Genomic DNA, 15,327 nt, shown 5'->3' with positions numbered 1-15,327 from the left:
GCTATATCAACAACTGGTAAATCTGAACTCACAACTTCCAAAGTATAATGGGTTCGGCGCTAAGATAAATTCTTGATCCGGCTCTGTTAACAGTGGCAAGTGCTATATATTTTGGCACAATAATTTTGTAGCAAAAGCCATACCAATTGTTCCAAAAGCAAAAGGTTACATTACCTTGTTGGATATATAGTTCAATTGGTAGTTATACTTACACCTACAGTGCCCATACTGAACCTGGCTAACATAACAAATTTGTAGTCAAGTACTTTGAAACAGACCAATAGTGTGGAGCAGAATTACTTTTGAGCCAATTGCAAAAGGCTGCAGCTTGTAAAAACAGAATATATTCATTCTTATACACATAAGTTAATATTCTTGTGATCCTAATAAACAAATTCCCATAATGTTCATGTATAGGTTTCATCACACTTAGAAAGATTCATTTTTGAGACAATGTAGCGGAGCCAGGATTTGAAACATATGGGTTCAGGATTCCAGATCTTTTAAAGTTTGTGGGTTCTAAATTAATAATTTGTACATATTTAATGAATTTCTTAAAAAAATACATGATTTGGACCAACGTTACTGAGTTCGGCCGAACTCATATGTTCTACACTCCCTCCATCCCTGATTGAACACTAGTTGTTAGACATCTACCAACCCTTCAGTTGTTTTTCTGCACAAAATAAAAAAACTTGTCAACAACCATTAAACCACATTTGAGAACTTATCACATTATCAATGTTTTTTCCTTCCAATTTATCTGTTACACCCTCATTTTTTTATAGTTTTTTCGTTGTGCGTCCTCAACTAATTGAACTTTACGATCCAACTTTAAATTTTCTCCCATTAAATTTTTCCCCCCTCACAAAAATAATTCTATATATCTCCTCATCTGCTTGCCTAAGCATTCACCCCGAGTGTTCCATGCTCTTGTCCACCTCCCCTAAGTGGGGCAAGACGGTGAAGGGGTAAACATTTAGTAACACCCGATATTTGTACCAAATTAATTAATGAATGATATGTTTTTGTACCTAGGTGCAATAAATTTTTCTTTGGGCCAAAATTCATTTCGAGTTTAATAATATACACAGATAGTTCACATGGTAAAAAGAATTACATGCTATAATAGATAAAGGTAACCGCGTAAAATTTCTTAACTGTTCTTTTTCCTATGATATCAAGATTGATTGTATCAAACTACAACACAAAAACAATGACGTTCACTTTCTCCATTCCCTCAACTGCACCTTTAACTATCCTCCACTTTCTCCCAGGCACAGATCCCCCTTACAAATTACTCCAAACCCACCCATCTTTTGCTCTTTTATCAAAATGCAAAAACATGGAAGACCTGAAAAAAGTGCATTCTCAGTTCATTAAATTTGGTTTACACAATTCCCAGTTTGCACTAAGCAAACTAGTTGAATTTTGTGCAGTTAATCCCAAGGATGACTTATCATATGCTTTATCAATCTTTAACACTACTGAAAACCCTAATCACGTTATGTTTAACATGATAATTAGGGGATACTCATTGAGTGAATATCCAAATTTAGCAATTGAATTTTATGAAAAATTGCTTTTTTCCGGTAATTTACCGAATTCTTATACATTTCCTTTTGTTTTTAAATCTTGTGCTAAAATTATGGATACCCAGATGGGGAAAATGATTCATGGGCATGTTTTTAAACTTGGGTTGATGAATGATGTTTATGTACATGCTTCACTTATTAATATGTATGCTCAGAATGGTGAATTGGATGATGCTAGATTGGTGTTTGATAAAAGTTCTAAAAGAGATGCTGTGTCTTTCACGGCATTGATTAATGGGCATGCATTGAAGGGCCGTGTGGATGATGCTCGTAAGCTGTTTGATGAAATGCCTGTAAGAGATGTTGTTTCGTGGAATGCTATGATTTCAGGGTATACTCAGATGGGTTGGTTTGAGGAGGCGTTAATGTTATTTGAGGAGATGAGAAATGTGAATGTGACACCTTCAGTGAGCACGTTATTGAGTGTTCTCTCTGCTTGTGCTCGTGCAGGTGAACTTAAATTAGGGAGTCGTGTGCGGTCGTGGATTGAAAATCATGGTCTTGGTCCGAATATTCGTCTTGTGAATGCCCTTATTGATATGTATGCAAAATGTGGCAATCTTGATAGTGCAAGGGACTTATTCGAGGGTCTAGAGGAGAAAGATCTTGTATCGTGGAATGTTATGATTGGGGGTTATACACATACGGGCAATTATAGAGAAGCGTTGGCTGTTTTTCATCGAATGCAGCAGGCAAATATGGCGCCTAATGATGTTACTTTGTTGACCATCCTTCCGGCTTGTGCACATTTAGGTGCTCTAGATCTTGGCAAGTGGATACATGCCTATATTAACAAGCATTATCAACACTTACAAAACACTTCTCTTTGGACTACTCTGATAAATATGTATGCAAAATGTGGAGCCATCACAGCAGCAAAACAAGTCTTTCAGGGAATGAAAACTAAAACGCTAGCTTCATATAATGTGATGATCTCAGGGCTAGCAATGCATGGCGATGCATATGAAGCTCTAGAGCTTTTCCGGAAAATGACAGAGGAAGGAATGAAGCCAGACGATATAACGTTCGTTAGTGTTTTAACAGCGTGTAGTCACGCTGGTTTAGTGGATCTTGGTCAAGAATATTTTAATACCATGATCCAAAGCTACAACTACACGCCAAAGTTGCAACATTATGGATGTATGATTGACCTTCTAGGACGAGCAGGGAAATTCGATGAAGCAATGGCCATGATCGAAAGCATGGACATGAAACCCGATGGTGCAATATGGGGTTCCTTGCTAGGGGCTTGTAGAATCCACAAGAATCTTGAGTTGGGTGAATATGCTGCCAAGAACCTATTTGAACTGGAACGTGAAAATCCTGGTGCTTATGTGCTCTTATCCAACATTTATGCAGGTGCTGGAGAATGGGACAAAGTAGCATTGATAAGAACCTTTTTAAATGATAAAGGAATGAAGAAAGTTCCCGGCTGTACCTCCATTGAGATTGATAGAGTAGTCCATGAGTTTCTTGTTAGTGATAGAACACATCCGCAAAGCAACGATATTTATAAGATGCTAGATGAAGTTGACAGGCTATTGGAAATGGCTGGCCATGTTCCAGATACATCTGAGGTACATTATGAGATGGATGAGGAGTGGAAGGAGGGGAAACTAAGTGAACATAGCGAGAAGTTGGCGATTGCCTTTGGATTGATCAGTACCAAACCGGGGACAACTCTCAGGATTGTTAAGAACCTTAGAGTGTGTGGCAATTGTCACGAAGCCACGAAGTTAATATCTAAGATATTTAATAGGGAGATCATTGCAAGAGATAGGAACCGATTTCACCATTTCAAGGATGGAGTTTGCTCATGCACAGACTACTGGTGAACTGGCAAAGATCAAGCAAGTGATGGCTCAGTATATGCTCTCATGTATTTGAGAGAAGCAAATGATAATAGCCGATAAAGATGCTACTTCTCTAGCTGAGAAAATAACTTGGTATATTGCAGATTATCCAAAATGTAGATCATTAAGATGGACATAATTTTGTACATTATTCTCTGTAAACTCCATCGACGATTTCAAATACTGCAACAGTGGTAGCTAAGCTTTACAAAATATACTGTAATCTTGAAATGGTTATGAAGAAGATAATGTCGCCAGTGGCTTTAAATGATTCGCCAATTGCAGAAGGCATCAAAACCAGGTTATTTCATCTAATCAAGGTTATCGAGTTTAAGAAAGGCCAACTTTATTATATTTACAACAATAGATGTTGGTAACACATAGACGGAATGACATTTTTTTGGTGTGCACTATGCACTATTGCCGGGGATCAATAGAGGTTTCTACTTATCTCACGTGACTCGAACCTCTGACCTACTGATTGTACAGGGAGGCGTCTCATCAACTGAGACGACCGCTCTCATCAATCGCGTAATTGTGTACTTAAACAGTGATTACAGTAATGTTGATATCAGAATAAAACTTAGTGCTAAAATACTAGAAAAGTTTAGTGATTCAATTGATTGTCAGGGACTGAGCCTTAATTAGCCCTGTTTGAAGGAGTTTTGCCTTGCTGTTGCAAGAATAGTCTTGTCTGCTACAATAAAATATGCCATTCCAGCAGCTGTGGATACAATGAGTGCTTTAGCAGTTGGATTGAGATTGGCCCTTGCCCAAGGTGACTTCTTCCCACAAGCAAACTGCACATTTTCATCAATATTTGAAATATTAGAACAAAAAGAATATTAATATTTGTTTGGTACGACGAATATTATTTTCCAGAAAATGTTCTCTAAGAAATAACTCATTTTATTTTCTGGTGGTTGGTTAACATGTTCCACCAAATGCGTGAAGACAGGGACGGAGCTAGAAGCCCGACAACGGATTCGGCCGAACCCCGGTTGCTTTTGCTCAAATAGTGTATTTGTGTTTAAAAAATCACTAAATATGTATAAATATTAAATTTAGAACTCAGTTATTAACACTTGAAATCGTCGTTCTAAAATCTTAACTCCGCCTCTGCGTGAAGATGATTCAATGTTGGACGGAAATTATTTTCCTTCACAATTATCTCAACTTCTACCTTCATCTCACAACTTTAACGAACTCTTAGACATTATTATCAATCCTTAATACTCTATGGCATAAAACACAGACTAAATATTGAAAAATATAGAAATAGATAGTGTAGCTTACAGTTGGAATGGCAGTTGCAACTGTTGCAATGACTGCTGCTTTTGCTCCTGCAACTACTCCTTCTGCATATACAATAAATATATCATTCATTAGTTGGTTAATAAAAAATCAAGGTGGGTTCTTTCTTCTTTTTTTTTGGGAGGGGTGTAACACCCAAGATTTTATACAGTATCCCACGTCAGAAAATCACGAAAGGGACGATGGATATATAAGTTAACAAATCTTAAATCCTAGTGACACGTTTTAAACTCTTGAGGGCCTATGCCCAGAACTGAAAATATCACTAGCGGCATGAGCTGTTACAGGGGTGTTCGAGGTACAAGCAAAGAAAGACAAAAGTACCATGAGAGCAACGCTTAGCCATGGCTAGTTTTTGGTCCACTGAAGCCAAACTCACATTCTTTGCCATTTTTGTTTGTATTTGAAAAGCTTTCAACTGAAGTAGAAGATAGGAAAGTAATATTTCTGCTTTGCAAGAATGATTTAATTTGTCAGTGCAATAAGAATGGATATTTATAGGGATTTCAGGGCTTAAGTTTGGACAAACAGTTTGATGGTTTTGGTTTATTTCCAACGTCCGAGTAACTAGTTTTGTTTTTATTTATGGAGTACTATTGCATACTGGGATTTTTCAGTTTTGCTACTATTATAATAGTGTATTTGCAGGTTACCATGTTCTAATAAGAGTAATTAGAGTTATGAGAATGAAAAATATATTCTAATAAGATTTGTTTCCCCTTTAATAGACCTTATGCGTACGAATACGAATTAGTCCGACTCTAAAGCGGATACTAGATCTCGAGTGAGAAAAAAATTATTGTAGTCCCCTGGTGGTGGAATAGATAAGATTTCTAAATCCTTAATCAAAGGTCCCGAGTTCGAACTTTAAGAATAAAAAAATATTATGATAAAAATAGACCTTACGTGATACAAATTAGTCGGACCTCAAAACGGATAACAGATTCGCGTAAAAAAAAAGGTTCCTGTTGTGGTCGGTTCTTTAGATTTGTTTGTCCGTACACGAACTAGACCGAATTGTCTGAAACTATGGATTTTAATAATTAAGTACTCAGACAGGAGCAACTGAGCAAGTGTTGGTGAGTGAAGAATACTCACAGGCAAGAATATATAGTCAAAAAGATTAATAAAAATATTATTAAACTGGAAAGTGTTTTGATGATATTTTTTGAGTTATAATGAATAACAATATTATTAAACTGGAAGGTATTTTGATGACGTTTTTGAGTAATAAAGATTAATAATAATATCTTAAATGTTAGTTAAAGTGAAAAATATAAAGTTAAAAACTATTCAGCTATTTATATAAAATAATCATTATTTCGAGAGTCAAAAGGAGTATTTTTCTTACCACAATTTTTCAAATGCTTTTTAAATATTTCAATTGCTAAATGTAGCGAATTATTGTATTATTTATGTAGCTTCTACATATATAAATTTTTTAAAAGTATAAGTGATTTTATGTTTGAATTCACATCGAAAATTACCCCGTACCCAGAAATCAGAATCATGTCGGAAATAAGATAATTAGTATGAAAAATGACTTTCGACCATAAAAAATGGATCGCTTTCGCTCTTTAGATTAAATAATAAAAAATAACTTTCTAATAAATATAATTTTTATTATTATTTTCTTGAAAAATAACTTCCGTCCCAAAAACAACAGGGGAGACTGGCTAGTAGTTTTGGGAATTAAGAACAAAAAGGCATTCCCAAAAGCCAAAACCCATGGATAAAAAAAGCTACTCATCTAAATGCGTGAATTTTAGGATCTAGTCCCTTATCTACTCTATCAACTATTAACACCTGCCCAAAAGCTAGGACTCTCGTTTCCTCAATTTTAATGAATTAACCATGTATTTAAGTTATGATGTAAACTTTTTATTATGAATGAATTTTAAAATGTAATATAGTATAGTATTAGCTACTTATTGTTTTTACAGATTATCGTATTCCACCTGTCCGATTTGATCTATATATATTGAGAGCATAAAAGGTTTACATTATCAACCTAATTTAATCTATTAGAACTGATTGTATGTCCTATTTTGTAGGTTACTAGTTCCACTTATTAAGAATAGTTACTTGTTATATCTTAGTTGACCTTAGCGAGGTTGACTGTTTGCACTTTTAAAATATGCAGACTCTCTAAAAATACTATAGGATGCGTGTTGGATCCTTCAAAAGTAATGTAATTCTGGAGAATCCGATGAGTATGACAGCATTTTAAGGAGTCCGAGCAATGTAACTTTTTCTAAATATACTCTGCAGATGTCCCAATTTACCACTATTGCATTAAGTAATGTAGCATTAATTCATCCTTCATATTTTAAGATGAATTTATCTTGTTGCTGATAGTAAATTCTGGAGAATTTTCCACAAATGTAACTGTTCTGCTTTGATCTGATTAGGTAAAAATACCTTGATATAAATTATCTCTTTTGTTTTTTGCTGAATATATGAATTATCACTGCAGCCTTAAAATCTCATCAGTTGATTCTCAAATTGGAAAGTCATCAAAAACAGGTGATCACTTTATTTGATTTAACTTATAGAATTGACAAAAAAATAGCTAATGCAATGCTTAAGAAAAACCAATTTTATTATATTCATAGCAAAAGATGTAGATGGTGCTATTACATACATAAAATCACATTTTGATTCACTCTATTATTTCACGTGACTCGAACTTCTTACCTAATGATTGGACAAAGAGACGTCTCGTCAACTAATAAAGCCGACCTCTCTCATCAATCGCGCGCATAATTGTACTTAAACAGGAATTACAGTAATGTTGATATGAAATAAGACTTAGTGCTAAAATTAATACTTAAAAAGTTAAATTAGTGATTCAATTGTTGCCCTGTTTGAAGGAGTTTTGCCTAGCAGTAGCAAGAATAGTCTTGTCTGCTACAATAAAATATGCCATTCCAGCCGCTGTAGAGATAATGAGTGCTTTAGCAGTTGGATTTAGATTAGCTCTTGCCCAAGGTAGCATTTTCCCACAGGCCAACTGCATAATTCATCAAATTTTGAAACATTAGAACAAAAAGAATATTGTCTAAGGATATATTTGGTACGACGAAAAATATTTTCAATTAAGTTATTTTCTGGTGTTTACAACAACAACAACAACAACGGTATATGTAGTGTGATTTAGCAAGTATAGTTTGGGAAAGATAATATGTATGCAGACCTTATACATATCTTGTAAAGATAGAGCGGTCTATTTTCTAGTGTGAAGTTATTTTCTAGTGTTTGATTATCAAATAATATTTTCTAGAGAGGGCAACGACCTCCTAACTTTTGGACGAAACTTATCATTTCTTTTAAATATCTCAACTCTTAATTTTTTTTCGCAGCTAAATAATATTTTGATATTATTATCAATATTTAATACTAAAAAATCCAATCAAATACTATCTAGTTTGAAAATATTATTATCAATATTTTAATAAATACAATATCTTTTATCCTAAACATATTTTTTTACACTCCAACTAAACACTAAAAAAATTAAGTTATATTCGGAAAATGACTTCCACGGTATAAAACACAGCCTAAATATTGAAAAATATAGAAATAGATAGCGTAGCTTACAGTTGGAATGGCAGTTGCAACTGTTGCAACTACTGCTGCTTTTGCTCCTGCAACTACTCCTTCTACATTTACAAACATGATATATAAAACATTCATTAGATGATCAAATTATAGCAAAAATCAAGGGTGGGGGGGTTGAGGTACAATCCAAGAAAGGCAAAGTACCATGAGAACAACGCTTAGCCATGGCTAGTTTTTGGTCAACTGAAGCCAAACTCACATTCTTTGCCATTTTCAGTTTGTATGAAATTAAAACTTTCGAATGATAAAGAAGATATATAAGACAGTAAATGATGCTTTGCAAGATCAATTGATGAGTTTGTGAGTATAGTAAGAATGGATATTTATAGATGAAAGTTTGGACAAGAGTTTGATGGTTTTGGATAATTTCCAACGTCCAAGTCACTTGTTTTGTTTCGCACTTTTTCTTTACTATCGGGTGCGTACTGGGATTTTTCAGTTTTATGAGTACTTATTATAAAGTAGTTTAATTTATTCACAGATTACTGGGTTCCTGTTTGTCGGTACATGAACCAGATTAAAGTTAAATCTGCAGTTTTAAAGTAGCATTAACTAGGGTACATATGTCGGGTTGGTTTAAATTTTTTAATTACCAAATCAAACTAATTATATCGAGTTATTAAATCTAAAGACCAAACCAATCAAAGTCGAGTTTTTAAACCTCGATTTTCTTGGGGTTTTCGGGTCTTCGGGTTGTTTCGTTTTTTTTTTCTTCATAAAGTATTCATAGGACAAAACATAGAATTTGTACTCCAAATATTTCTTTAATCTTAGTAAGACTAAACTATATAAGGTATTTTTTTAATAAAATAACATAAATATGAGATGATTCATGATATTGTACTAAAATATTCAATAATAAAGATGAGAAAATCGCATAAAATAAATATATTATTAATAAGCCATAATGAAAACAAACATAATTAAAATTACTAATAAATTGCTAAAATAAGTATGACTAATAAGTACTATTATTTACATGACTAAACACTAAAAGAAAAATAAGTTATGTATTTTATCTAAATCATGAAAATACTAAAAAATAGATATCCAACACTATTTTCATTCATATTACAATTGAATTGAATGTATTTTATTATCATTAGTATTAATTTGATTTTGGTTTAGGATTTATTTGAGTTACTAACATTTATGGACTATAAAACTTATTGGAGCATCCAAAAATTATAAGTCCAAGCTTGAAATAATACGTTAAAAGATAAAATTATGAAAAAGTTTAAGAAATATTTATAAATTACACTACAATAAATATTTTTATGTATTAAATATATTTAAAACTTCTATACATATAATATCGGGTTAGTTTGATTTCGGTTTGAATTTTTTTAGTTAAAACCAAACCAAACCAAATATCGTCGGGTTTTATTTTCCAACACCAAATCAATCAAATCAAGTCATAGTCGGGTTTTTTTCTCGATTTGACTCGAATTATCGGGTTGATTCGGTTTGTCGGTTTTATTTATACAACCATAATATTAAGTATTGTACTTAGGAGCACGTGTTGGACTCTGTACTTATGGTGGCTTTATTGGTGAGGAAACTCTATGTTCTTGGATATAATGAACTGGCAATACCAGGAAATGAGAAAATAATAGTAGTGAATTTGAAACGAATTGTACCTATCAAAATATATTTTTATACGCAGTTCAGAAGATATGTGGTACAACTTAACACAGAATGCTAGGATAAATAAAAGGGATGAATATAGGTTGGAGAAAACGTAATCCATGCGAATCAATTATGAACAGTGAATTTAAGATTTTACGAAATAGAATCAATCTCAAAAAATAGAAAGATCACTCTTTTTCTTATAGAGGAAATAATACAGTTTGTGATAGTCTATGGCCCCTGAAAAGGATGCCCTACAAGAATGATAAACAAGCCATTTTATAGTGAAGGGGTTTGGCTACAAGTATAATAAAATAAATATTCAGTGGGAGACCCATGATAAATCAGCTTTTCCATAATTTCTGCCAAGATTCCCTCTAGTGGGATTACAACGGCTTTTGTCTGCGAGCTCGATCTTGATTAGAATCCTCGATTTTGGTTCGAGCTTGATTTCGGCTCGAACTCGTGATCTTGGTTCGATCCCGATCCTGGTTCGAGCCTCGGATGGATTCCAGGTCGATGTAGGTTGGTTTTTGGATTATCAGCACGATAGATCTACCCGCGCCATGGTTCGATTCTTGTTCGAGTTTGATTATGATATCGATCTCAACACGGACCGGCCTCCCCGGACTCTAGGTTAGTTCGTGCCCCCCCTTCGGGATCTTACTTCGATATACTACCCTTCGAACCGTACCGGACATGCCAAGGCTGAAATCTATTTCGGCCGTATACAGATAGTCCCCTCGTTTCTCAGAAAGAAATATGACGAGAAACGATATGATTTTCAACGGCTCGATCGGATTATATTTTGTCGATTCCATCAAGTTCGACCATGACGCATATGATAGTTGTCCTGTCGGTTTAGTCTTTCAAGGCATTTAATGCATGTCAGGCGGTGGTCGGCCACTGCTGATAATGAACCGCCGTCGCTTTGAACCTATAAATAATTCTCACCTTTATCTTTTATCATTTTGCATCTTCTATCTTTTAAAATTTCTCAATTTCTTCTTTATACTCTCCAGCCTACCAAAAAAGCTGTGATTTTTTTCCGAAAAGACCCCTCAATTCTATCAAATCTTTATCACTTTCTTCTACTCCTTATTTTTGAATTCAAAAATGGCGAAAACATCGCAAACCATTCCTCAGAAAGAGAAAGCTTCATCTTCACATTGTGTAGCCGATGAGACACCGGCGGAGCCACGGCCAGAGGAGTGTGTCCCCGAGGCGTGCGTCCTTACTTCAGATTTTAAAGTTGATAAAGGTTCGTCGGTCCCTGGCCGGTGTGAGCCGGTATCGAGGTACATGTATTCGATTACTGAGAAGCACCTCGATCTGTTAAAGAAGGACTGCAATTGGGGGAAAAAAGAAGTGATAATACCTACCCCTGACGAAGACATCACTTCTTACGTGAAAGGGTTTTTGAACGTATATACTTACCCTTTCACTTTGGGTCCCCTCAATCCCGTCGTTATCGACTTCTGTCGACAGTATCAGGTAACCTTAGGCCAGGTCCATCCTTCTTTATGGCGGATTGTTATTCTGATCCGATATTTTGTGAGCAAAATCGAGGGGATGTCGTTCACCCTCGATCATCTTATCCGGCTGTACCGTCCCTGACTTTTTCGGGGAGGGTTAATAAAACTCCAGTGTCGGGCTACCCAGGCTTTGTTCTCGAGTATTGACGAGGACAGGGACCGGGGTTGGATGAGCAAGTTCGTTCGAGTAAGGACTTCGGACCTGATCCCGACTAAAAAGATGCCATTTCTCGAGGAGTGGAATTTGAAACGTAAGTGTGATTTTGCTGTTGCTTCTATTTTGTTTTTTTATTTGTTCTTTTATTGACACTCATCTTTTCATGATGTAGCGATTCCCTGGATGCCCGGATCGGTTTCCGACCTCAAGAATTGGGTACGGGATCTCGTTTCGACTTCCACATACGCAGAACGCTCATGGCGTGATTTGTCTAAGGGTCGGTGGGAGGCCAAAAATCACGGTAAGCTCATTTCTCGGACTCTGACGAGGCATTTCTCGATATTTTTTATAAGGTTTCCCATATGCAGGTTTGGGTAAGGACGCGGTCTTGAGACCTCTGTCTAATGAGGAGGATGTCTCGACCTTCGTTCCAAAGACGGTGAAGGAAAATAAAAGGAAGAGAGCCTCGTTGCCCGACTATCCAAAACCGAAGAAGAGGACGGCTCGTAAGCCGAACAAGAATATTATTCCTTTAACCGTAGAATCCGTTTTGCGCCTAAGGGATGAAGAAGAGGAAGAGGAAGAGGATAATGAGTCCACGCTGGCGGTCCGGACGAAGAGAGCCATCGATGCTTCAACACTGGCTGGATCGATGATGCCCTATGGGGCTCCATCTCGAACTGAAAATATACCGGAGAGAGGTTCTGGTAGAGTCCCCGAACTATCGGATGTCGAAGACGCCTCTTATCAGAATCAATCGGCAGGAGTTACACTCGAAGAGCCCTTCGAACCCCTCCAAGCAGAGGGGAATGCTCCGAGCGAGTCACTTGGGGCAGCAGCGATCGAGGACTCGCCTACGTTTCCCGCTTTTTCTACAAGGGTGATTCGGGAAGCTCAAGCTCTGGGGGCCCTTGATCTAGGTAGGCCTCACGATGAAGAGGACCCGTTTCGTGACCTGTTTACTGGTATCGAGGATGTTGCCGGCGCTGGTGATGAATCAGATCTTTTTCACGGTTTGCGACAGGCTTTGAACCAGGTGAGTCTTTTAAAAATCTTTTTGTTGGTATTATCTTTATGTTAGTCTTTCGTTAACTTCGCTTTTTGTTCCTTCGTAGGATGTGGCGGTCCATCGAAAACAATGTTCTCATTCCCAGAATGAGCTGCATCGATACGCGGCCGACCTAAAACGTGCTACCGATGAGAGGAACTCTCTCAAACTTTCCTTAGGGCAGAGAGAGGAGGAAATAAAAGATCTCCGGGCCGAGCTGGCCAAGGCTTATCGAGACTAGGATAATTTGTCTGAGCAGGTAACGATGCTTTTGAAAACCTATGGGTTCGATACCAGAACGGTAGCTAACATTTCGGTCTCACAGCTGCAGCAAAAAATCAAGATGATAGGGAAGCTGTGTGAGGAGGTCGATGTGATAAGGATGGAATCCTTGCGGTGGAAAGAAGGTATGGACCGCTTTGCTACAGAAAAAGAGACTGCTCGAGCCCAGTTATCATCGTCTGAAACCCAACTTCAGAAAATGAAGGAAAAAGGCCTAGTTCAAGCAAGAAAAATTGAGGAGCTCGAGGCTCGGTTGGCCTCAGTACTCGCCAAGGCCGAATCCGATGCTGAAACGGCAAAGACTAATGCGGATGCGCTCGTGGCCGTCTAGAGGGCTGATGCTGAAGCTGCCCAAGTTCAGGAAAGAGAGGCAGCTGAATCTGCCAATGGTCGGGCGCATTGGGTCACCGAACTTGCTAAGTACCGATCCAAGAGAGAAACTCTCGAGGAGATTCATGCTCGTGGCTTCGATCTCACGGAAGAGATAAAAAGGACAAAAGAACTCGAAGCTGATGCTGAAGCTCTGGTTTTCGATGATGATGACGACGACGATGGGAGCAAAAGCGGATCCGAGAATGGGGGGAACCTGATAAAGAAGAGACCGCTCCCGTTTGAAATTTTTTTTTTGTTGTAGCCACCTATGTAGATAAATTTTGTGTATAGGCATATCTCTATGTATTAAACCACTTAATCAAACTTGAAACTCGTGGTCTCTGCAACCGAGCGAGCGTGTATTCAAACTTGGGGCAATGTAGCCCTTTAGACCTATTAATTGTCAACGATTCGATTTTTAAGAGAATATAGCCCGTGGGCGTGACGGTTGAGCGAGTGTTTGCTTGTGCTCGAATTGATGTAGCCCGTAGGCTACTTGGTCGAAATGAGAGTTTGCTCGAACTCGAAATAAAAAATAGACCGTAGGCTTGATCGAGTGAATGATTCGAACTCGAATTAATGCAGCCCGTAGGCTATTTGGTCGAGTGAGTGTTTGCTCGAACTCGAAATAAAAATAGCCCGTAGGTCTAGTCGAGTGAATGATTTGAACTCGAATTGATGCAGCCCGTAGGCTATTTGGTCGAGTGAGTGTTTGCTCGAAATCGAAATGAGAAATAGCCCGTAGGCCTGGTCGAGTGAATGATTCGAACTCGAATTGATGCAGCCCGTAGGCTATTTAGTCGAGTGAGTGTTTGCTCGAACTCGAAATGAGAAATAGACCGTAGGCCTGGTCAAGTGAATGATTCGAACTCGAATTGATGCAGCCCGTAGGCTATTTGGTCGAGTGAGTGTTTGCTCGAACTCGAAATGAAAAATAGCCCGTAGGCCTGGTCGAGTGAATGATTCGAACTCGAATTGATGCAGCCCGTAGGCTATTTGGTCGAGTGAGTGTTTGCTCGAACTCGAAATGAAAAAATAGCCCGTAGGCCTGGTCAAGTGAATGATTCGAACTCGAATTGATGCAACCCGTAGGCTATTTGGTCGAGTGATTGTTTGCTCGAACTCGAAATGAGAAATAGCCCGTAGGCCTGGTCGAGTGAATGATTCGAACTCGAATTGATGCAGCCCATAGGCTATTTGATCGAGTGATTGTTTGCTCGAACTCGAAATGAGAAATAGCCCGTAGGCCTGGTCGAGTGAATGATTCGAACTCGAATTGATGCAGCCCGTAGGCTATTTGGTCGAGTAAGAGTTTGCTCGAACTCGAGATGAGAAATAGCCCATAGGCATGGTCGAGTGAATGATTCGAAGTCGAATTGATGCAGCCCGTAGGCTTAATTGGTCGAGTGAGTGTTTGCTCGAACTCAAAGCTTGGTTCTTCGATTATAATACCTTTCGATTCGCTGCTTTTGGGCGGCCATTCGGACGAGGGCAGTTTCTCGCCTTTCGTCCGATAGTTCGAGGCTTGTGTTCATAGCCTCGTTATTTGATTCTTCCGTCGAGAATTGAAATCTGGCACTGGATTCACCAACCTCGACTTGTATCAATGCTTCGGATCCATATACTAAGGAGAACGGGGTCGCCCCCGTACTGGATTTTGATGTTGTCCGATATGCCCAAAGAACTTCGAGTAGGATTTCTCTCCATCTCCCTTTAGCATCGTTCAATCTCTTCTTTAAGTTTTGAATGACGGTTTTATTCATTGATTCGGCCTGCCCGTTCCCACTAGGGTGGTACGGCGTCGACAGTATCCTTCTTATCTTGTGGTCTTTGAGGAATCTTGTTACTTTGCCATCAATGAATTGCTTTCCATTGTCACATACTATTTCGGCAGGTATCCCGAACCGGCATATGATATGAT

General features: G+C 37.7%; 3 protein-coding genes across 3 annotated transcripts; 1 reads left to right on the top strand and 2 right to left on the bottom strand.

Moving 5' to 3' along the window:
• The first annotated feature begins 1,043 nt into the window (after nucleotides 1-1,043).
• On the top strand, nucleotides 1,044-3,594 carry LOC107825710 (pentatricopeptide repeat-containing protein At1g08070, chloroplastic-like). The gene has a single exon (XM_016652601.2). The coding sequence runs from the start codon at nucleotides 1,175-1,177 to the stop codon at nucleotides 3,428-3,430; it is 2,256 nt and encodes a 751-aa protein (XP_016508087.2). The 5' UTR covers nucleotides 1,044-1,174; the 3' UTR covers nucleotides 3,431-3,594.
• A 138-nt stretch (nucleotides 3,595-3,732) lies between these two features.
• LOC107825711 (early nodulin-93-like) lies at nucleotides 3,733-5,211 on the bottom strand. The gene is made up of 3 exons (XM_016652602.2): nucleotides 5,087-5,211; nucleotides 4,745-4,806; nucleotides 3,733-4,248 (listed from the first exon to the last, which is right to left on the bottom strand). Exons 1-3 carry the CDS (start codon nucleotides 5,151-5,153, stop codon nucleotides 4,093-4,095), a joined length of 285 nt encoding a protein of 94 aa, XP_016508088.1. The 5' UTR covers nucleotides 5,154-5,211; the 3' UTR covers nucleotides 3,733-4,092.
• A 2,135-nt stretch (nucleotides 5,212-7,346) lies between these two features.
• LOC107825714 (early nodulin-93-like) lies at nucleotides 7,347-8,687 on the bottom strand. The gene is made up of 3 exons (XM_016652609.2): nucleotides 8,528-8,687; nucleotides 8,363-8,424; nucleotides 7,347-7,775 (listed from the first exon to the last, which is right to left on the bottom strand). The coding sequence occupies exons 1-3, from the start codon at nucleotides 8,592-8,594 to the stop codon at nucleotides 7,614-7,616; spliced, it is 291 nt and encodes a 96-aa protein (XP_016508095.1). The 5' UTR covers nucleotides 8,595-8,687; the 3' UTR covers nucleotides 7,347-7,613.
• Between the last annotated feature and the right edge of the window lie 6,640 nt (nucleotides 8,688-15,327).

This window comes from Nicotiana tabacum, chromosome 21 (assembly GCF_000715075.1).
Source record: "Nicotiana tabacum cultivar K326 chromosome 21, ASM71507v2, whole genome shotgun sequence".
NCBI lineage: Eukaryota > Viridiplantae > Streptophyta > Magnoliopsida > Solanales > Solanaceae > Nicotiana > Nicotiana tabacum.
Note: the sequence above shows the minus strand (reverse complement) of the source record. Positions and strands in the feature narration are given on the sequence as shown.